The 24,330-nt window shown below is 39.2% G+C and overlaps 1 protein-coding gene across 2 annotated transcripts in view; it reads left to right on the forward strand.

Moving 5' to 3' along the window:
- LPP (LIM domain containing preferred translocation partner in lipoma) overlaps positions 1–24,330 on the forward strand; it is a 448,510-nt gene that overhangs the window by 52,981 nt on the left and 371,199 nt on the right. For both annotated transcript variants that reach the window (XM_065876726.1, XM_065876727.1), the window contains exon 2: positions 18,820–18,932. In XM_065876726.1, coding sequence (XP_065732798.1) covers positions 18,820–18,932 — 113 coding nt within the window. The remainder of the gene's footprint in view (positions 1–18,819; positions 18,933–24,330) is intronic.

The raw sequence follows: 24,330 nt of genomic DNA on the forward strand, positions 1-24,330 counted from the left end.
GTGTACCTTATGGGGTTCTGTAAGTTTTAGTCAAAGAACTCTTTCTTTAATGATTGATGAAACAGTGAGATGCCATGATTTCAAATGATTTCATGGACAATAATCAACAGAACAACAAGATACAAAAATCATTTACTACAATTGTAGATCAATACTTACCATACTCATTTTATAACTGAGGGGATTAAGAGAATCTCCACCGCCCAACACCGTAAATACTAGAGAAACAAAGGCTGCAGGTGTTTGAATAAAGTGTTGAGGTCTTTCTGTATCTAGAAATATGTGGTCTTTTTACATTTATACCTCTGACAGTTTGGGATGAACAGTCGTTCTGAGTCCTTTAAATGTTAAGGAAGCTTAAAATGAGACTCTTTGAATTCAACACACTGGTCTAATTTTAGACCCAATTCGAGGCTGAAAAAGCCCTACTATTGAAAACAAACCAACAAAATCAAACTAGAACCCTCGTGGATACCACGAACTTTAATCCATGATATTTTATTCACAGGCAAATATGGAATTATAATATGTGATGTGATACATTCTGGGAATTTATTATTTTATTTATTATTTTAAGAATTCATTTATTTATTATTTCTGACTGAAATTTAAATAAAAATAAAACCAAGAGTATATCCCCCCCTTTAGTGACAGATAGAAATGAAACCTAGTAGAATTCCATTTCTAGAGTACTCTGCTTTCAGTTTCATCCACCAGCACTCAGGATCTGGTGTTTGGTTTGTGACTAAGATGAGCTGGTGGGGGTCCGCATGAGAAATTCCGCAATGAATGAGTTGGAACCCTTTGGCGTTGCGTCCAAGAAAGCTCACATGTCCCAGTTAAAGCTGTGTGAAGTGAACTGTACCTTCCTAATGTGGTGGCCCCAAAGACTGGGTTTAATCCTCTGGTGTGAAGGCTTTCGCAAGTCTTTTCAAGAGCCTAAGTACCATAAAATACTCTCACAAAAGCCTTCATTCCAAAGAATGTGTGTGTCTGCTCATGTCAAGAGCTCTTAGTGAAGAACAATGTGCCTAAAGCCGTAATCTAATAAACAAACAGATAATCTAGTTCAGTTTTGTCTAAGTAATATAATGTCTCTATCAAACTATTTTCTGCACCTTGAGCTCTATTCACAAGGAAAGGGTTCTGCGTGGGAATGTGTGTATATTTTCTCTAAACAGGAGGGCATTGAGTTCCTGTGACTGGATGTCTTGTCTTTCTCTTCTGGGTAGCTCTGGTTGTTTACGGTGGGAATTTTCCGTCTCGGTAATTTGGTGTTTTACTTGGTTTTATTGTAAAGGGTGGAAATGTGTACACCTTAATTTAAGAAATATTGTTGCATCACCTCCATCTCGGTTAACAAGGGCCAGGTCAGAAAGTTCTCACATGTTTTGAAGCCTCTCTACCAGATTTTTATATACTTATTAAGTCAAAGGGAATAAACTATTTCCAAGGAGCAGGTTTATGGATTTCCGAGGGGTCACATTTGCAAGAATTGACAGCCTAGGTACTCCCCTTTGCACTGCTTGGGTGAGCACTCATTTGTCCTTTGGAAAATTATGGCCTTATCGTGAGTAAAATATAACTTTTTGGGAAATTCTGAATACAAAGAGCTTCATTTTCAGTGAGTCAGCGAGACACAGGAGTCAGGGTCAGACCATAGGTATTGCCTACATTACAAGTTGCTTTTTGTGGGATCTTGCTTCAAGAATTATTTGATGTCATATGCTTGGTAAGCACCTACTTGTAGTCGGGATAACTGGCCTGTCACGGCATCAGAGGGCATTTTCTGACTATATCCATTAAAAAGGAACTTCAGTCTCTTATTGCCGTTAATTGACTCTTGTACTTTAAGTCATGAAATCACAAACTACCAGTATCGAGAGGGCCTTTCAAGGCCATTTTACTAGGTCTGTTGGGTTTATAAAGCTCAGATATTTATAATGTACACAGCAAGTAGTTTTCTTGCCTCTACTTGAACACTTCCAGTCACTTGTCACGCACACATTCTCAAACCAGGTAATTTCTCTTCAGTCTTCACTGTTATGCCTTAGGATTTGTAAATGCAGTTACACTCCATTGATAGACATTTGTTAATGTTTCTGTGAAATTCTTAACATTTTTTGTAAGCAAACTTAATTTTTCTTCCTACAGATTAATAACAGTAAAGGCACATATTTTTATGCCCTTTAGTCTCAGTTATAGTTTTGTCTAAAGAGCTAACTATACTTGAAATAAAATGTATAGCTCTATCATTTTGCTAAACCATAAGATTTATTTTTCTCAAAGTAATAGCTTTTATCACCCCCCCCACACACACCCCGGCTTTTTAAGGCATTGCCATGTAGATCATCGTAAAAACATTGCCCTAACATTTTTCATTCTGTTTATGTGGTTCAGAGAGATGAAATAAATTTCTCTAGGCTTTAGCTGGGGTCTGTGTGGGCAGGTTCCTAGTCTATCTAAGTTTCCTTATCCACAGAATTGACCTAAGAAAAGCAATCCCACAGGGAGAGTATGAAATTCTAACTCAAACTTACTTCTTTAAAGTCCTCAACCTAACATCTAATAGGGTTTCTTTTCTTAAATGTGGTATCAAGATGATGGTTGCCAAAAGAAAAGAAGTATGTGTGTGGAACAACTTTAAATAATACATTTAAATTTAAAATATGGTGAAATAGGATGACATTTTCAGAAAATTGTGGGAAACTCCAGAAAACTTGTACCATGAAAGAGCTCTGACTCTTGCCTACACTGTGCTCCTATGCAGACGAACTGTCCTTTGGGGTTTATAGCACTGTGTGCACACTTCTCTTCTTTATGACACCTGTGGTTAGCACAATAATGGCCCCAAAGGTGTCCATGTCCTAATCTCCAGAGTGTGTGAGTATGTCGTTACATGGCAAAGGGGATAAAGGTCGCAGATGGAATTAAGGGTCCTTAATCATGAGGGTCTGTAGAAATGAATGGTGGAGATGGAAGAGGTCTTTGGAGTGATGTGATTTGAGAAAGATCTCAATAGCCTTTGCTGACTTTGAACATGGAGGAAGGGGGGCACAATCGACAGAATGATGGTGGCCTCTAGAAGCTGGAAAAGCAAGGAAATGGATTCCCTAGAGACTCCAGCAAGGAATGCAACCCTGCTGACACCTTGATTTTAGCCCAGTGAGACTCATGACAGCCTTCTTATTTACAGAAGTGTATGATAATACATTTGTGTTGTGTTTAAACAATTGTTTGTGGTAAGTGTTTGCAGCAGCAGTAGAAAACTGTTACGATATTATGTTGATATTACCTGTTTATGTCTCTTCTCTGGACAATGAGTTTCTCAAAGGCAACAATGTTGTCATTAAAAAAAAACTTAGCACTATTCTACCTTAAAGGAGTAAAATTTTCTGTCAAACACCGGAGAGATCTAGTATTTACCGAGTATGTATGTACCTTATACCCAGCATTGCCCTAATCATTGTGCTTTGCAAATTTTGCTTACTCCCTAGGAACATTGTTTAACCTTACCGAATCTTAATCTTCTCATCTATAAAATGAGTTCAAGGGCTGGATCTGGGTTGCCAAATTTTTCTGGAAGTCAAGATGGAAAATATTTTAGGTTTTGCTGGCTGTAAGGTCTTTGTCTCAACTACTCAATTCTGCCAACAGAACACAAAAGCAGCCATAGATGAAAAATGAGTTCATGACTGTAGCTGTGTTCCAATCAAACTTTATTTACAAAACAGGAGACAGTCTGGATTTGGCCATTGTTTGCTGACTCGTAGATTAGCAGAACCTCCTTATTCCATTCTAATTCCTTTCTAACCTGATGATTTTGTGAGTTTATAAAGTTGTACCATTAGTGCCAGTTAAGCCATGCAAGTGCCAGTAGGACTTGAAGAGGTAACTCAGGTAATGGGATGGGTCTGTTTATAAAAAAGAAGCATGGTATTGCCAGCTTGAGTGTCAGGAAGGGAACTGCCACCAAGTCCTTGGCAAACGGACCTGGGACAAACACTCTTAAGGATGAGACATAAGGGGAACCTTGAATGCCAAGGCTGAGCTCATTGAACTTGAAACTCAAAAGAAGTGGAACTACTGTTGGAGAAATAAAAGGGAGCCATAAATCCATTGCCCTCCAGAATGAAAGACCTTCTGAGACAGCTGGCCAAATGAAGCAGGAGGAGGGGACGAGGTCCGCATTTAGCTAAATTATGTCTTTGGGCAGCCAGACCAGGTCTGTTAAGATAACAAAGTGCCTGAACTTCTGCCCAGAACACGTCACCAAACTTTGCACTGGGGACCGTCTCCTATCACATGACTTCCTAATCTGAGGAAGTGAAGAAAGCAGAGTGAATGAAATACGAAGAATGAGGTATTTCTTGGAGTGCCTCCCTAGAGACAAAATCTGACCTTTCAGGAGATTACTGTTTGAATTCTCTATTCTAATTCGAAAAGATGTAAGTTTATGGATCTAATAGATTTTGCAGCACCTAATAGGTTTTGAAGGCCTTTTGACGTTTTCTTGTGATGCAGGACTTGCCCATTGTAGGCGTGAGGGCGTGGGTTTATAGGTCAGCGTGGGCCAAGAAGAGCCCATTCAGACCTCAGCGAAAGGCACTGGGGTTTGGGGATGTTCTTGTTTGTTTGACTACCTGGTTGTGGTGGTGGTGGTTGTTTTGCCTTGGCTATTTCGGCAGGTTTTCAGGACAAAACTGACCTCTTTGATTGATTCATCACAATAGCTTGTTTGCAATGTCTTACAAATTGTTTAAGAACAGTTTGTCCATAATAAAAGTGACCTAGTAATACTCCCAGACCCAAGGAAATGTTGGGTTAATCAGTCACAGAAGCACTTGATGTGCCAAGTTAGTGCCACCTCAGGGCTCTTTATGTGGTTCCTTTCCAAGTTTTCTAAACATTCCGGGGAGAGCACAGTATTTGTTTATTTGGCTGCTAGGACTTCATTCTGCTATTGTTTTAGTTACACTCCTATGCCTCTCTGTCTCTCTCTCTCCTCCCCTCCCCTGCACCACTCTCACTCTCTCTCCCTCATACATCCATACACTTCATTTGAGATTGATAGCCACTCAGATTCTTCCTTTAAAGGGTAACTTAATTTGGCTGGGATTCAACTTGTAGTTGTCAAGAATTTGTGTATATACCCACTCAGCAAATATTTTCTTAACTCTTGTCCATCTCAAATCTCTGAGGCATGGTAAGAGGTGCTTTTGGGCTAGAGTGATGAATCTTACGTGATGTGTGCCGTCAAGGAACACACGGTGCAGGTAAAAGGGTCCTGTATTCTCAACAAGATGCATCATGAACATGCTCTCCAAGGGCTCTGGAGGGTGAGAGTTGGGAAGGTGCTTTTGTCGGGAGGCGGCCAAGAAAGGCTGTGTCGGGTTGGCAGGTGACCTGGGCTCCAAGAAGAGCTTGGGTTTCAAAATGAAAAATGGTGGAGAGGGAGGTCTTCATGCAGACAAAGGCATGAACAAATTATTAGAGTCAAGGAACGCAGTTGGATATATGACTGCGTATGTGGCTGAACAAAAGTCAGCGTTCTGAAGTGCTGAACTTGGCAGAGCTGGTGTTGGCAGCAGTGATCTCAAAGAATGCATACTCACCGGAGCACTCTAGGAGGGTATACAGTGGAGTGAACTTGTCACATTGCTCTCCATTTTCTCCTAAGAGACCCATCCTGTTTAAGGATTCTGCCTGTGCCAGATGAGGTCCTGTCAGATTTTGAGAAACCTGGACCAGGGGTCTTACCAAGCCTCTAGTATTCCCAAGCCATCCTTCTCTAAAACTCCAGCTCAGTTGCCATTGACTCAATTGGCCATGTACGTGAGGATTCATTTCTACGCTCTCTATTCTATTTCATTGGTCATTATGTCTTTCCTCATGCCAGCACCATACTGTTTTGATTGCTGTAACTTTGTGGTGAGTTTTGAAACCAGGAAGGGAGAATTCTCCAACTTTGTCCTTCCCCCCCCCACCCCAAGATTGTTTTGGTTATTTGGGGGCCAATGGAAGTTTTCAAGCTGGCAACAGTGTATAAGATTAGTTGGAAAGGACTAGGCTGGGAAGAATGAAAACTATTTAGGCTGTTTCATAAGTCTAGATATGAGGTAACTAGTCATTAAGTATTTTGGTGGCAGTCGAGTTGGAGAGCAGTAAACGGATTTGGAATATTTGGAATAATTTAATATGGCTTGCTATATTGAGTGTGAATGAACAAGACAAAAAAGAGAGAAGGGGTTTTCTCCCAACCTTTGTGATTGGAAGAATTGTACTGAAATACATAGAAAAATAAAGGACACAAGAGGAGCTGAGCAAGTCTGTGGGTTAGGGGATCTGAATTCAGTTTTGAACACTGAGCTAGAGGTTCAGATGGGGATGCCCAGCCATCAGTTACAGATGCCGACGTGGAATAAATGAGTGTCGTGGTTATTCTGGGTCTTATGTTGCTTATAAATGGTGTAGAATTTTTTTTTTTAATGTAATGCATTTACGGTTACCATGGTGGCAAGAGCCAAATGAAGGGACGTGGTTGGCAAGAGCAGCAAAGATGGAGATCTGGTGAAAGGTAATGTCATGAAGCTTCTGTGCATTGCCTTAGCTCAGAGGAAAGAGGACGCTAGATGCTGTTGACATGTGTTTTATTTTGAAGTGACTGTTACTACCAGTGTCTCTAATCCTTAGCCTTGATCTCTTGGAGCCTAATGTTCCTGTTCTCCAGCTGAGAGAGACTAATTCACCATCTTGTGTTGTAAACACTCACTCATTTTAACTGATTACACCTCCAATGATTTTCAAATCACTAAAATTACTAATTGCTATTCCTTACACATCAAAGAATGAATCCTGAATAATTAACCCCAAATAAAATTAAATGAATTGGCCCTTTTAATTAGAGTCCCTGCTGCTGTTTGTTCTCAGCTTCCTTTTCTTACTGTTAAGAGACTTTTAGAATGATTAAAACTGTTTAAGACTTAAACAGCCAGTGACCTTTTAATACGATATAAACCCATGAAAGCAATATTTCAGCTAGCAGGTGGTGAAGTAAATTTTTAGAGCAAGTACCTGTCAGCTCCAGTATTCTTTTGGGAAAAAAAAAAAAAACAACATGCCAAAAAACAACCACCTTGAGATGAAATGAGTGTCTCTGTTTGATTATTTTTAAAGCATTTATGCATTTGCTAAGCCTCAGTCTCGATGAAATGGCAGGGTTGAAGGAGAGTGAGTAACGTTGGCATCATTTTATATAAATAGTAACAAGAATTTCTCAGTGCGAAGGATTTGAAGTCATTTGTGCATAAAAGATGAAGACTGGAGAAATCACACAAAGCCCCTGGTCTCAGACAGCCCTTCTTATCCTCAGGGAGTCTCCTGAGGCTGGGAAATGGGCTCACACAGTCGGGCCAAGGAAGCGTGATGGGATTTCATTGCTCCCGATCGTCACGCTAGGATTCCCAGCCTATCCATGCTGCATTTAGCCTGGGTGTTATTGAAGGTATTTCACGTGTTTCTGACCATCTAATCCAAGTCTCCTAAATAGTAAGAACCTCTTCTCTTCTTTGTAGTCTTCTGAAGTTGTAGGGGCCGAGCAGGTTTCCTCCGTATTCTTAAGCAGCCTCAGTTTCTCACACTAATTTTGCCACCTATCGTGGTAAATGTGTCCTCAGCCAGAAGTTAGGGGATGCAGGGTCACAGTGGGTTTCTTGGTCTGGTTCTACACTATATGTGTTTCTCTTTACCACACCGGTTGAAATTTCTCCATGTGTAAAATAAAAGTTACTGGACTAGATCAATGACTTTTTTCCTTAAAGTCTAAAAAATAAAATTTTACTTTTCACTTTGAAATAATCTCAGGCTTCACACAAACGTTGAAAAATAGTATAAAGGATTCTCACTTAGCCTTTATCCAGTTTGCCCAAATGTTGATATCTTACATAATCATAGTAGTTACCAAAAGTAGGCAATTAACACACTGACCACAATACTTCTTGCTAACGTATAGACTTTATTCAGATTTAATCAATTGTTCTATTAAGATTCTTTTTCTGGTCTAGGACCCTGTCCAGAATCACAAGTTGCATTTAGTTGCCTTGTCTTCTTAGTTTTCTTTAAGCTAGGATAGCTTCTCAGTCTTAGTTTGTCTTTTATGAAGGTCAGTGACTCTTAACCAGGGCTACATGTCAGAATCATGTGGGGAGCTTGTCAAGATACTTGTGTCTGGGTCCCAACCCCAAAGGTTCTGATCTAAGAATCGTAGAGTGGGGCCTCGCTGTATGCAGTAAAAGAAAGTGCTTCCTGAGATGCCGATGCATACCTTCGTTTAAAAGTCAGAGCTGTTTCAACACCTCAAGCACTACTATTTTGTGTTTCTAGTCACATGACATCTCTCCTTCCACTTCCTTCATTTCCCTGTTCCTCTTCCATTCCCAAGTCTCCTTTATGGACAGAAACCTGACCCTCCAACATTCCTGGAGGATTTGAAGGAGTTTATAGATACATTGTGGGATAAGATACTGTTAAGACCTATCTACAGACCTTTTATTGCAGAAGATCAAGTACAGTATACATGGTTGCAGTGTTTCTTGAGATGAGGGTGTCCCCATAGCCAGCTGGTGACTTAGGGATGAAGACTCAGGGCCTGTATCCTGAAGACATGCTCCAAGTAAGTTAATGTGTAAAAACAATGACAACAATAGCAATGATAGCAACAACGGCAAAACTAGGTGGCTACTCTAAGACCGATGTTATTAACCGTCCAGCTATGAGCATCATGCAGAACCTGTGACACCCCCGCCCCCAGTACTGTAGTGTATTGACCTTATGTCAGTCATTGAAAAGGGGCAAAATGGTCCATGGTAGAAATATATGTTCATTTTTTCAGAGTTCAATTCAGTTTAATATAATATAGATTTATAATAATAATCATTTTTAATAGTAATATTATTACTGTTCATCAGGCGTCTCCTGTGTGCTCTATGTGCCCTCTAAAACAGAGAGCCTGCTCTCAAGGTGCTTACAGTCTAGTAGGAGAAACCAGTAGATCTGCAATTAAACTAACAGAGAGCAGAAGATGTGCTCCAATAGAGCTAAATCAGGAAGGAGCAGTATGTTGTCACTGGAAGTGACGATGGGTCACTCTATCCAGATATAGCAGTGGTGAAATAAGTTTAAATGAGCTATTTAAAGTGTTTTTATTCTGAAACTATCATCCCTCCAGCTCCATCACCATCTTTGGAAGGAAGGTAAGCTTCTGGCCTCAGTGGTCGCCACAGGGTGACTGACGTCCCATCTCCAAGAAAAAAGAGTATTTTTGGAATAGTCTCTCAGCACATTGATATTTGTTTGCCAGCTTCTTTTTTCAGTGTTAAGATTTTTTGTTTCTCTAGACTGTTGCCTCATTCTGTGTCCACGGCATGAATTTTTGATTTTTAAACTGAGAGAATTTCACTTTTTGGTGTGGGGCTAAAGGTATCTCAATAGTTGGTAGAAGATTGATGCTTAGGCTTAAATCATTGCCCTGTTTATTTTGAATGCCCATCTTAGGAAGCCAAATTATATGGTGTGTGGTTTGTTGTTTCGGTGGAAATTACTGTCTTTTTGTAAGACGATTGACACTTGGTGGATTCAAAAATGCTATTTGGTTTTAGTCCATTTGCAGAACCAGACTGTCCTTCTAATTTCATATTATTTGAAAATCATTCAATGTTTCTTAACTAAGAAAGTGAATTTGTTTTTCAACAAATGGAAACCAGTATGTGATAGAGAAATACAGTATACTTAGGTATGATGCCCTAAGATGTTTCACCTTCACACAGACTATTTATTTGTGGTCAAACATGAGGACTACGGAACTCAGTGACGACCCAGGGATTCCATATTAGCTAGATGTAGAGTGAAACTGTCCATCTGAAAATCAGGGAGACTTCATCTACTTTAGGATAATCATTCTTCCTGCTTTTAATTTGAGAATCTGAAAGAGCATTTCAAGCTAAGTTATTTAGAAGGATGACGGAGACATTACATTTTGGCTTGGGTAAATATAGTGATGCATTAAAATTAAACACTGGCTTAAGTAGATTCTGTAATTCATTTCAAAGTATCTTCCTTTTGATTTTTTAAAAATGCATGCCTATAATTCACATTTATTGTATAACAATTAAACCAAAAGGAGAAGGCATGAGCTGTAGACAACCATCCCATGAGCTATAGACAACATTATTAACGTATACAAAATGTTTGTACAGAAATAGTGCCATATTATAAACAATATTCAGTAGCCCATTTTTTTTCTCACAGGGTAATACATCAGAAACAGTTTTTCATGTACTTGACCCAGATACCCCATGACTCACACCTTCACTAGATGTAAGTCTTTGTTCAGATATCACCTCCACGAGGCATTTGCCAACCTTTTTCTTTAAAACTGCAACGTTCCACCATCACCCTAGCAGTCCTTTCCCCCTTCCCTGCCCTACATATCTGTATAGTACTTATCAAGATTTGATATCAAGTATGTTTTATGTAATTTATTTTTTAAGTGTTCTTCTTCTCCTGATAGAGTATAAATGACACGAGTGCAGCTCTTTGTGTTTGTTTTATTTATTTGTTTGTTCGATGTTTCCTTCTGGTGTCTAAAATAATCCCTGGCACATAGAAGGCATCCAGTCAATAGCTAAATAGATGTCAGATCTAGATCAACATCATCATTTTGATGGCAACACAGTTTTCCAGTGTGTGAGTGACTTCAATTGATTTTTTTTACCCCAATTTTATCGCTGAATAGTCTGATCATTTCCATTGTATTTCACTGTGATTAAGATTCTTTAACATGCTTCCCTGTATAGTCTTTAGTCACTGCTTTAGTAGGATAATTTATTATAAGTGGTATTGCTGCATCAAAGTGTATAAACATTTTTAAGGCTTTTGATACCTGTTGCCAAATTTTCTTGAGAAAGTTTTATCTTTAACACTCCTATTTATATACAAGTAGCATACAAGAGTGCTGAATTTCTTATATCATCTTATACCATTATTGTGTTCCATCACTCTTTAATTTTGACCTTTCATTTAAATAACATGACTTAGAAAATTAAGTACTATCAGAATCAAAAATTTGTTTATTTGTTTTTTAGTTAAGCAGCAGAAAACAAAAATGGAAGAAAAGTAGAAAGGTTTCTCTTCTAACATATAATTATATATAAAAAAGCATGAACTCCAAAATGTCTCGTGTGAGAACTAGAGAACTGAAGCTACTTGGTTGAGCTCACATATCTTCTCATTTACAGATGACGATGTGTCATTTAAGGGGGGCAGTATTGTTGCTATTTTGATGACAGTGAGGACAGGGAACCAGGGATGCCCAACCTTTCCCTGATAATTATCACTTCTGCCCGTGAGTTCTCAAAGGGGTTGCACACTGAAAGAACAGGAAAAAAATGGAAATTCAGGAGCTGCCTTATTAGTAGCTCCATGAGTGCTTAATCCAAGAAAGAGGTCTGTGTGGTCACTCTGAGATGGTGCCTAGGCTTTGGGTCTGGGAATAAGCAGGCTTTTTATCCTATCTCTAATAGGAGCCACACATTGAGTAAATCGGTGCAACTCCTTTCCTATTTTTAGTTACAACCAATGGGTAGTAACTAGATTGGGAGAAGACTGGGAGGTGATGCATTAAATGGGACTTATCCTCGATGGTTCCTTGATCTCTGCCATATCCCAGTATTTCCTGGTGGCTTTTAAAAACTTACGACACATTTCTAGGTCCTGAAAATTCTCTTTTGAATTGTGTGTATGTGTTACTTTAAAATAAGTGGGTAGAACAATGACCGGTTGGAAACTTGTATAACGAAAAGTGAGTTTCTCTTCCACTCTTGTTCCCCAGTTGCAAAATTGATCTTAGAGGCAACTTGCCTTTAACAATTTCTTGGGAATCTACTTAAAAGATACTCCCTGATATTACAGGCATATATGTATATATGTTACTACACAAATAACATTTACTTAATGTCATAAACCTTGATACTTCATTTGTAGAAGATTTTACCCAGTGTGCTTTCTGATGGAGTTTTCTTGGTGACACATCTGTTTTAATGCAAACTGAAGATGGATTTGAGGGTGAAATTGTAAACAAAGTCTTCAGTTGCTTGGTTTCGTAATAAATTGCCTCTCATTTATGAGGAGAATGCTACAGCTGTGATATAACTCAACCACCTTACAGAGATTTTTCACTCCTGTTCTGTTTGTTTTATCTTCTCACTTGTTCTCTTTTCTCAACCTTGCTCGGAGAGCTTCATCTTCTCAGATTTGGTCTTCTCTACTGAGTGGGCAAATTTAGACTCAGCTGCTCTTTTGTGCAAAAGTGAAAAGAAAAAAATGTCATCTATCATGTACACATTGTACAAGTCACTTACATACAGTTTAGCTTAGCAGTGTTCAAACTGTGGATTGAGACCTATTTATGGGTCACAGTCACTTTAGTGGGTCACACACAACACCTTTAAAGTAAATAAATAACAGAGAAAATGTCAGTGTAGATTACATGCAATAAGTATGGTTTCATGAAACCCTTGTTTCAGATATACATGTACTTACACATGTCCAGATAGGAGTTTTGCATCATCATATAAAAGGTTATTTCTTTACTCTGGGTTATAGTAAAAAAAAAAGTCCAGAGTCTCCAGAGTTTTAACTGGGTTGATCTGCAGTGACACTGTGAAGTGGCTATTGTTATACTCATTTAATAGGTGAGGAAAACGGAACCTGAGATGGTAGCACTGCCTTTTCCAAAGTAAAGGGTAGAGCTAGGCTTTGTGTTTTAAGTTTTTGGGCTTGAAATTTTGTACTATTTTCTTTGGAACGTATTTCCTTTCTCTATTAGTTACTATTAATGGAAAAGAGTAACTGTCTTTACTTGAAGCTTATGATTTGGTCACCATAATTATTTTTATTTCGTGTGTGTGTGTGTGTGTGTGTGTGTGTGTATGTGTTCCAACCCAATCTCTTGTGTACTCATAATTTAAATTCTTAATTTGAGGAGCTCCAAAGTAATTTTATTTATAATTACCTTAAAGTTTAGATTTTCCTTAAACAACCAGAATCTCTCCATTTAAGGAAGTTAGAGAGCCAACATCTGCCAACTGCAAGAGCCCTTCACGTGCGGTCCACAGATCTACATCAGCATCACCTGGGAGCATGTGAGAAATGCAGAATCTCAGGCCTCACCCCCGACCTGGCGAATCAGAGCCTGCATTTTAGCTAGATCCTTTTGGTGATTTGAACATTGATGTTTGAAAAGCACCTAAGACACCAGGTCATTTAATAAAAAAAAAAGCAATTGCGTGATTAAATGGCTTTTTATTCAATTAGTTTTTCAACCTATGTTTACTGAGGCATGACATGACCCAAACTTTATGCCAAGTGGTAGGGATATAAAGATAAATTATGAGTGGGCTCTGTTTGTTAGGAGTTTCAGTTCTTACTAGGAGAGAATGGCCATGAACACATAAATGCAATCAAGTATTATAGATGCTGGGATAGAACCTGTATGAGGCACAGAAAGGGCTGTTATCTAAATCTGCATGTGTGTGTGTATGTAGGTTTACATGGATATTTGGATCAAGAAGAAGGAGAATGATGCTTGCTTTTTTTTTTTTTTTTTAACCATAGTAAATGAATCCAGACTTTGTTGATGATCTGAGTTTGATTACTCCCTTGTATTTTTGCACTACAATCATACATAACCAGTAACTTACCATCTTCTTTGTTGGTAAATTCTTGTTATTTTCTCCCTCTCGTGGGGGCCTTCATATCATGAAGGGCTAAGCAAACTGTTTTCAGGTAGCTGCCTTTTATATATGCCTGAGCCATGTTATTGGGGTAACTACAGTGGGTGATAACTCAGTTACAATCAAGTAGCCACATCTGCTTCTCAGTGCCACTGCCTTTTTACCCCTAGACTAGAAAGGGTAGCTTGAGAAAATATAAATAGCTGGGTTTCTGGGAGTTTTTCCTCACTCTCTTCAAGTTAATGGTATGCATAACGGGCTATTTTCTGATGTCAACTGGAATAAAGTAGTGTTTGGCAATCAGGGATATACGACTTTATTTGCCGAACTCACCGTTTAACTGCCTTATGGTGCTACATCTGGCACAAAGCAAAAACCTTTTGAATATTAGCTCAATGAGATGGGATGGTATAGAGCAAATTAAGCAAGATCTTTTCTTGCTTCTCTCCAAGGCATTGTGAGCATCCATTTCCAGCTCTGTATTTCACTAGCAGTGTAACTTTGGAGTAAATCATTTTAGCTGGTAATTGAGGAATAAATGTATTTTGCTCGTTGGGTAGGCTTTGTATGGTGAGGAAAAGGGTTAGGAGGAAACCACGTTTATAGACATGTGTCTGTGACTACTCTACTCCTAATAAAACCAAATATTTCTTTCTTAGCTTTTATGTATCACTGCATTCCCCAGTTGCCTGATGTGTGTCCATTTTTGGCTTGCCTGTTTGATTTATTCAGTGCCCCTGTAATTCACAGGGTCTGGGAGTTCATTTGGATTTCCCCAGCAAGCCCAGAGGGCAGGGCATGCACTAATGTGAAGGTCTACATTAGCATTGCTGGTTGTAAGATACTACAGCTGATTCCGTCCAGGTGCTTTTTCCTCTAGGAGGGTTGCCCTGCAAGCATCTCAGCCAGGTGCTCTTTCATCATTTGAAGAAATCTACTGAAAAGAAAAGGATCTTCCCCCGCAACATTTATATACACACATTTTGTTCTTCCCTTTTTGTTATCTTCCTTAAACATGGAAATTGTACCTTCTCTCTTATGCTGAACTTACTGTTACTTAGAGGCATTTCCCTCTGTTGACCTGCCTGTGAAAATTGTGAGCCTTAAGTCAGAATTCTCATAATAGTTCTTAGTCTGATTTAAGACTCTTTACGAAGAGTTTTTCGTTGCAACTGACTTAACTAGTCATGCTTCCCTTCAAAGGACCCATTTTCTATCCCTTTATCATGTGTGTGTGTCTGTTTTCTACATTTACCCAGTCCTCCGCATCCTTTTAAAATGTGAGCTCCACTCTAAACAATGTAGCAAGAAGCCTATGACGGGGCTTCCCTTCCCTGGTGGCGCAGTGGTTGAGAGTCCGCCTGCCGATGCAGGGGACACGGGTTCGTGCCCCGGTCCGGGAAGATCCCACATGCCGCGGAGCGGCTGGGCCCGTGAGCCATGGCCGCTGGGCCTGCGCGTCCGGAGCCTGTGCTCCGCAACGGGAGAGGCCACAACAGTGAGAGGCCCGCGTACCGCAAAACAAAAAAGACTATGATGATTGAGCTTGAAAGATGGAAAACTTTGGTCTAACTTAGATTAAAATAAGCAGATTCTTATTATGAGGTTATCACTATGACTTTAATAAATCTGCATAATCTTGCCTAGAACACATGGTCTAGATTTATGTTGTTTTCAAGATATTTCTTTTAAAAAAATGCATTGTATTTTCTTTCTTGGTTCCTTTTCACCCTCCCAGGACTCTCATCAACCTGCACCTCACTATATTTAATTTCTATGACAGAAGTTTAGGGTCAAGAAGGATATAGTTGGAAGGGACCTCAGAGACAGGCAGGTGTACTTTTTATTCTAAGACAAGTTTGCTCTGAGAATTTGGGCAGTTCCTGTGTCTTTTGTGGGCCTCTGTTTCTACCTTCATAATCTGATCTCCAAGATTTGGGTCAGTTCTGATACTGTTTAATGCTCTGACAATTCCTATGACATAAAGAATCTGGTAAAGTATAAGAAGGTGCTGAGAAATTCTCTTTTAAATTGAATATGAAGAAGACATAGGTCCAGATAGAACATTTGAACCTGAAAATTAAGCTGTGAAGTAGAATTTGATCATCAAGTCTCCATCAACCTAGACTTCTTTGCAGATCACCTAAAACTTCATTGTGAGCTTCGTCTCATACATTATGACTTGTAAAGGTAGAAAAGATCTTGGTGACGATCCTTTTTGCTTGACAGGTATTTCATGTTTTTATTTGAAGGCCAGTGAATTTCTCAGTCCCGGCCGCACATTAGCATTATCTGGGTTTTACAGGAATACGGGCATCTCATCCCTTCTCCCCGTCCCTGAGATTCTGAACGCATTGGTATGAGATAGAGTTTGGGCATCGGCATTTTTAGATAGGATTCCTTGGTGATTCTAGTATCTAGCCAATGTTTAGAACTCTGAGATGGAGTTCATAAAGATTTATGAGACTTATAATTTTAATAAGGATATAGACAACATATATCTTCAGATGTGCACACCCAGAAGGGTGAGAGAAGTAGAGATATTTCTATAGGACATGCCATTGAACCTTTCCAATTCTGTGGGGTCCAAAGTAGGAATACTATGACACTTTGCTTAATGCAGTGGTTCTCAGAGTATGGTCCCAGGCTCAGTAGCACCAGCATCACCTGGGGATTTATTAGGAATGCAGATTATCAGACCCTGACTCAGACCTACTGAATCAGAGCTTCTGGGGGTGGGACCCAGCAATCTGTGTTTTAAGCAGACCGTCCAGCGATCCTAGTGAGCTCTAACGTTTCAGAACCATCAGCATAGAGAGTTGTTGTGGGCGTAAGAGGTAGCCTAGGAAAATCTTAGCACAGTGCCCGGTGCATGGTGAGAGTCCAAAAAACAGAGTACTCTAAAGATAGTGTGTTTGACTTCTTGGTAGCCTGAATATGGCTGGGAGCTAGACTTGACAGCTGTTAGCTACTCTTCCAACTCTAAGACTGTTACTTTTTAAAAAATTATTTTATTGAAGTATAGTTGATTTACAATGTGTTAATTTCTGCTGTATAGCACAGTAATTCAGTTATACATATATGTGCGTTCTTTTTCATATTCTTTTCCACTATGGTTTATCATAGGATATTGAATATAGTTCCCTGTGCTATATACAGTAGGGCCTTGCTGTTTATCCATTCTATTTATAATAGTTTGCATCTGCTAATCCTCAACTCCCAATCCATCCCTACCCCACCGCCCCCTCCCTCTTGGCAACCACAAATCTGTTCTCTGTGTAAGACTGTTATTTATAAGGCAAATGGAGCTCAATTGAACAATCTCAAAGGTGTATCAGAACAATCAGTCCAAGTCACCATCCTTCCACTGTGAGATTTAGACTTTCTTTTCTGAAGACCGAAGTTGTGATGTTTTGGTACTATCCAACAGTGACTCATGGAGTCGTAGAGACTATACCACTAAGTGTTGAACAGCTGAAATGCAAGGAAAAACTATTTATCCATAGAGGAGGACAGTTCCCCAACACGTCTAAAACATTACTGCTAAAAGGAAAAGGGCACATAGAGAAATTTTTTTCAGAAAATGAAGGTTTCCTTTTCTTAATAGAATTTCTTGCAAAGAATATTTTAAAAGATTCCATACCAAGAACCCATAGCGATGTTAGGTTTCCTAGGTATCCTAAAGCCTGGATAGTGTATAGATTTCCAAATTGGATGTTTCTTATTCCAGTTTCTCCTAATCTTGTCCTGCACACACTTTTAGATTAGTCTTTAGTAAATCATATTCTTAGAAGTGTTTCCTTCTCAGAAATCCTTAATGGATCCTCACTGCATGCACCATAAAATTCAAACTCTATGCTAGATGTGGAACACACTTAAAAGCTTATTTTTATACTGCTTTAATTTTTATAACCTTCTAGTGTTATTTTACATTCTTGTGTTTATGCTATATTGTAACTCGCTTTTTATTCTCTAGACCCTGATTTTTTTTTTTTTTTTTTTTTTTTACCATTATGCCTCTGTTTTCCTTTATTTCTGTCTAGCATGAACTTACTATCTACATCATAATGTTCAGGGGCAATTTAAATTCTCCATTAAAGCTTCCTTGTTACTCCAAATGAATGTAAGCTTTCCTTTATCTTAACTCCCAAAAGAGTTTGTAGAGCTTAATAAAGGTAACACCTTGTGTTACCTTACCTGTTTATACATTTTTTTCCGTCTCTACTTGACTGAAAATTCATTGAGGACAAGCAACAAGTCTAATACACCTCAGTAATCCACCGCTCCAAGCACCTTCCCTGTTCTGGCTAAATGTACTTGACACGCTTCTACACCAGCTTTATGTCACTTCTAAGTATCCTGTCTGGTCCTCATTCTCCTGAAAGTTAAGGGTGCTAATTAACTGAGGAGAACTTAGGGAATAATTGCTGTGCAGGACAAAAAATTATGTGTCAAAGCCAATTACAACGCAGTAAAATGCCAGCTAATGCAAATCTCCTTGACTTATGATGGGGTTGCATCGTGAAAAGCCCACTGTAACTTGAAAATATTAAGTGGAAAATGCATTTAATACACCTAATCTACCAAACATCATAGCTTAGCCTTGCCTACCTTAAACATGCCCAGAACACTTACATTTAGCCTACAGTTGGGCAAAATCATGTAACACAAAGCCTATTTTATAATAAAAACTTGAGTATATTATGTCATTTATTGGACACTGTACTGAAAGTGAAAAACAGAATGGTTGCGAGGGCACAGAATGGTTGTAAGTGTATGGGTTGTTCACCCTGGCGATCTCCTGGCTGACTGGGAGCTGAGACTGCCTGCCGAAGCCCAGCATCACAACAGCATTGCACCCCATATGGTTACCCCAGGAATAGATCAAAATTCAAAGTGCGTTTTTTGTTGAATGCCTGTTGCTTTTGCACATAGGTGGAACCATCATAAGTTGGGGACTGTCTGTGTTTGTAAGAGTGCTATAGTATTGCATCCGTGTTAATTTCATGTGTGTGTCTCCTTTCCGCAGGTGATTTTCTTCCACCCCCGCCTCCACCTCTAGATGATTCCAGTACGTCTCCATCGGGCTCTGGGAACTTCCCTCCTCCACCTCCCCTTGATGACAGTGCTTTCAGGGCACAGGTAAGATCTGGGGTTGAAGTCATGTTTATAAGCCATGCTAGGAATCATGAATTCTGAGATTGTTTCTGTGGTGGATGAACATTTATCCAGAGCCTACAGAGAGAGCTTTACACCTCACAAAGCACTAAGGCATTTTAATGCCAACTGCCCAGCTCAAGCTTCCCAGAGTTCTGCTGGCTTGCCCTCTGAAGCCCTGGAAATCCTTTTACCTACTAATTTTATTTTGAAACTGAAAGTCATTCTTTAGGAATGCCATTTGAGAAGTCCACATTTTCTTGTTATCCTGGAGACGCACAAGCAGGCTTTTTTATTGCCTTTTTTCTCTTTCCACAGACGTTGCATTCTAAATGAGTAAGGATGATATTTTAAGGTTCTGGTTGGTCACTGTGGGTACTAATTGGTCAGCAACATCTTTCTAGCAAAAGCAACAGCAAAATTTCTTAGGTTTTCTCTTCTGAGTGAGGTCAGGCGTGCACAGTATGGTATGTGTTGACTATTTAGAAGTATTTGTGCTCCAGGGAGTGTTGAGAGCAAAGTGACTCAGGGCTAGATTCAGAAGCAACAGTAAAAGTTCTCAGCCTGTGTTCATGTAGAGCCACTGGTGACCAGCTGCCACTGTTTAGGCAGTTAAATGCCAGTTATGTCAGGAAGGAAAACTAAATAATATTGTCATACAATTATTGTCATATTTTTAGGGGTGATGATGTTACTATAGATATGTCAAAGAAAAAAATCCTTAGTTTTTAGAGAAATGTCGGCAAGATTGGTGAATGAAGTAAATAGTGCCTGGTATTTGCTTTAAAGTCAAAAGAATCTAAAAAAGAGTGGGTATGTATATATATATATATGTATATATGTGTGTATATATATATGTATAACTGATTCACTTTGCTGTACACCTGAAACTAACACAACAGTGTAAATCAACTAGACTCCAATAAAGAAGAATCGTAAGAGTAGGGAGCTACTGAGTGAGAAAATATTAGCTATGAGTTGATAATTGTTGGGTGCATGGAGGTTTAATTCATTATTTGTTCTACCTTTGTATATGTTTAAGATTTCCCATTATAAATTTTAAAGAGGAAAAGCCATAGAAAGTAACTGCTTAAATAGTTCAGGTCATTGTGTCTTTTTTTCTCTTAAATTTCAGGTTAGAGGAGACAAAGGTAGAAATGATTAATTCACTCAACAAATATTTCTGTGCTCTGTGTGGGCACCTTTATAGCACTAGGTATTCTATAGCAAAAAAGGCAAACAGGGTTCTGCCCTTATGAAACTTACATGTTAGTAAGGGCTGTTCTTTGCATATTGTTTAATTTATGCAATTAACACTTTGTTTAGTCTATCTTCTTTCTTGAATAGTTATGTAACTATTTTGTAAGCATTTAAAATCTTGAGTTCTGAAAAGTTTGCTTGACCTTGTGACAAGAAGAGTTGTGTTTGATACTAGTTGAGCAGCTTCTTGTCACGTGATCTCGACCAGGTCACCCTAAGGCCCACTTTTCTTGTAATTAAAGATAAGATAACTGTATCTACCTCTAATAATTAAATGAAATACAGATGGATTTGAATGTACTAAACTATAATCACCTTACAGATATTTTGATGTTATAAATGTCGCCATATAAAAGTAACAGTGACAAGAATAATAATAAGGCTTGCCAAGGGTTTCATTAAGAAAAATCAAACCTGGGGCTTTCATAAAATTACAAAAAATCTTTTTCTATATAGATCTTGTCCTGTTAACTATATCCAAACTATGCTTTGTTTTTGAAAAGGAAGGAAATAAACAAAAAGCCTGTTGCCATGTTGGCTTATGTTCTATAAAACAGAAGGAAGAAGGATAAAAAAATAAAACAGATTTTGCCAAATGGAAAAGGGCAGATCTGGTAGGAGAGGTGTGTTGTTATTGAATATGTGGAAGATTGTTGGCAAGTTCAAAAGAAAATGGGCAGGGACTTCCCTCGTGGCACAGTGGTTAAGAATCTGCCTGCCAATGCAGGAGACACGGGTTCGAGCCCTGGTCTGGGAAGATCCCACATGCCGCGGAGCAACTAAGCCCGTGAGCCACAACTACCGAGCCTGTGCTCTAGAGCCCGCGAGCCACAACTACTGAGCCCACGAGCCACAACTACTGAGCCCACGTGCCTAGAGCCCGTGCTCCGCAACAAGAGAAGCCACCGCAATGAGAAGCCTGCGCACCACAAGAAGGAGTAGCCCCCGCTCGCCACAACTAGAGAAAGCCCACGTGCAACAACAAAGGCCCAACACAGCCAAAAATAAATAAATAAAATAAATAGATTTTAAAAAAAGAAGAAGAAGAAAATGGGCATGTCCTTTCCTTGTGTGGTGGTGATGTGATGTGATAGAGGCTTGGTCCCACTCTGGCCATATTTGCCCCAACTTTAGATTTGAGCTACGATGGAACTCAGAGTAATGTAATCACAGGAGAAAATTCTGCACATTTTTCTCCCAGCCAATGGTGAAAACTCCTGTTGCCAAGTCCAAATTATAGCTGGTAAATGTGTGTTTTTATGTAGAAATCTGTTTATGTTTCCAGCCAGATCTTCAGGTCAGAGCCAAAAGAACCTCTATTAAGTGTGATTCTAAGAATTATAAGTTTTTCAGAGCTGAAAGGGACCTAAGAGATCATTGAGTCTAAACCTGGTGCCAGACATCTAGTTACAGCTTTTCAAATACTTGCTGAATGAGTTAATTCCCTCTCTTCACAAGTGAGGAAACTGAGACCCAAGAAGATGTGGATCCTATCGTTTCTGACAGAACTCTTGAGAAATCTTGACTCTTTATCTGTCCTTCCTCTCACTGTGCACGTGATTTTGCTTCAGGCCTCTCAAGACTCTGAGGTTCCGATGAGGGGGTAACATGCTTTTGTTTGGAAGGAGCAGGTGTTGTTGGGAGTTTTGCTTGTCTCTGAATTTCTGATGTATGCTGTAAACTTTTTTCTTTTTCCTTTGCAAAAGGCAAATATTTAGTGTCAAGAATTCTTGTTTTGAGAATTCTCATTTTTGTGGGAAAAGATGAATCTTGGAAAATCAATGAGAGATTTTCTTTTCTGTCAGTATCAGTTCGAGCCCAGTGGCTGTAAGGTTTGGGGTGACCATTTAGCAGTCACTTCATTCATTCGTTATTCATTCATTCATGATAAGTTGAATAACTTCTATAAGTCAGACACATACACTGGGGTTTTTAGCCTTAGAACTTGTCATCATGGGTCTAGTGCCCTGAGTCTCAACGTTGGAACTGTTAGCTTTGTTTGATCTCATGCCACAGTTGGTAATTACTTTCTATTTCAGCCAGCCAATGGGCAGGCATATAGCATTGTTTAGAGAAGTTTCAAAGGGTCAGAATATGTCACAGGATTTCAGGTTTGCAAGGGAATTAGAGATCATAACTCAAGTGCCTTTTCTGTCTTTTGACTCTCCTAATTTTTTTTCAATTTAACAAAATGTTTATGGGTGACTACTACAGCTGAGGCAATGTTGAAGGCCAAGGAATAGATCAGATGCAACCTCCGATTCAAGCTTGGAAGATGCATATATACCCAACTTCTAAATTAAGGTGTTTCGTAGTAAATTATCCCTTAGTCATCATGCTTTGATCAGAAGCACAATCTTAGTCCTTTGTTGAGGTGGAGGGTGGGGGAAATAAATTAACTCTGTCTAGAGACATGCAAGAAGGATTCTTGGAAACAATTTCAACTGAACTGAACTTTGATGGCTAATTAGGATCTTAATTTTCAAATGGGGGAATGGAATTTTAGGCAATAAAGCAACAAGTATAAGAATACAGAATATTCTGAAGAATATTCTGAAATCATTGCAGGTATTTGTTACTATTGAAATATCAGGTTAACATCCCCAGGTCTGTTGTTGGGTGCCAAGTGGTGCTTTTAACACACCATCAGACAAAATGTGTTGCCCTTGTGGGAAGCCCTATGCAAATAGCTCTGAGTTGTCTGGTAGACTTCCTTGAGCTCCTCAGGGATTTACCTGCTGATACCTGATGGCTTTGAGTTCAGGTGCCCAGATACTTAACTTCCCCTTTTTATGACATGTTTGCTTGACTTTTTCTTCATGACCACCAGCTGACACCTCCTCACTCTGCCTCTCTCTTTGTGGCCCAGACCGTGGCTTGCTTTTACGTGTCTGTGACCCTGGGCTTTTACATTTCCACTTCCCATCAGCTCTTCCATCCCTTCAGGCAGATGGCTGCCTTTGCTAGGGTGCCTCCAGCCCCTCCACCTCAGAAAACAGACTGTCTCATCCATTGCTGGTTACTCCAGGTATTACAAGTGTCTTTCTCTTATTGAACTGAAATTTGTCCCTTTATGATTTCCTCATACTGATTTTCTTCCTACCCACTTAGAAAATGATGTGCATTCAAAGGAACTGTCAGGCCAGGAGAGAGAGAGGAGGTGTCTGTCTCAAGGGGGTGATCCATAAAACTCCTGAAAGAGGTCACTTTTCTGAGGAGAGCATGAAAACAGTGTCATGTGAGCTAGCTATTCACTGAACTTGGGGAAATGCCCAGAGTTTGTTGAAAAGAGAAGGAAGAAGAGAGATTTCTTTTTTTTTTTAATTTTTAAAAATTTTATTGGAGTATAGTTGATTTGATTTACAGTGTTGTGTTAATTTCTGCTATACAGTGAAGTGATTCAGTTATCTGTATGTTCTTTTTCATATTATTTTCCATTATGGTGTATCACAGGATATTGAATAGAGTTCCGTGTGCTATAAGGTAGGACCTTGTTGTTTATCCATTCTATATATATTAGTTTGCATCTGCTAATCCCAGACTACCAATCCATCCCTCCCTCCCCTTTCCCCCAACCTTCCTTGGCAACCACAGGTCTGTACTCTATGTCTATAAGTCTGTTTCTGGAGAAACTTCTGAAATCCTTTATTGTCTTGTCTTAAAGTCAGGGTCCAAAAGTTTGTGGGCCAAGTCATTTCTACTCTTGTGAAAACAATTTCAAAGCTCATAGATGTGTAGGGTGAATGGTGGATTGTAGTCATTTATCTACTTACTCACTTTATGTATTTCATTTATCAGTAATAGCTTAAAAATCTATTGATGTTTCAGTAGAACTGGAACTGAAATCTGTGTCCTGTGACCCTTAGTCTAGTGCTATCATGATCACAGGTATGGAATGACAGAATTTTACCTGTAGACGTAGAGAACTCAGGCCCCCTCCATGGGCACATTCATTCATGAGCTCACAGAAATAGGCAGCAGGCCTTGCTTTATTTATATGGTTTGGACATACCCTACCATAGAAGTCATCCCTTCTGCTACCTGGTAGTGGGGTGAGGAAGGAAGAGGCTGGGTGAAAAAGGAGATCCAGTCTACAAAAATTAAGAGTAGAGATGCGATATTG

The sequence above is a fragment of the Phocoena phocoena genome, chromosome 4, assembly GCF_963924675.1.
Source record: "Phocoena phocoena chromosome 4, mPhoPho1.1, whole genome shotgun sequence".
NCBI classification, from domain to species: Eukaryota; Metazoa; Chordata; class Mammalia; order Artiodactyla; family Phocoenidae; genus Phocoena; species Phocoena phocoena.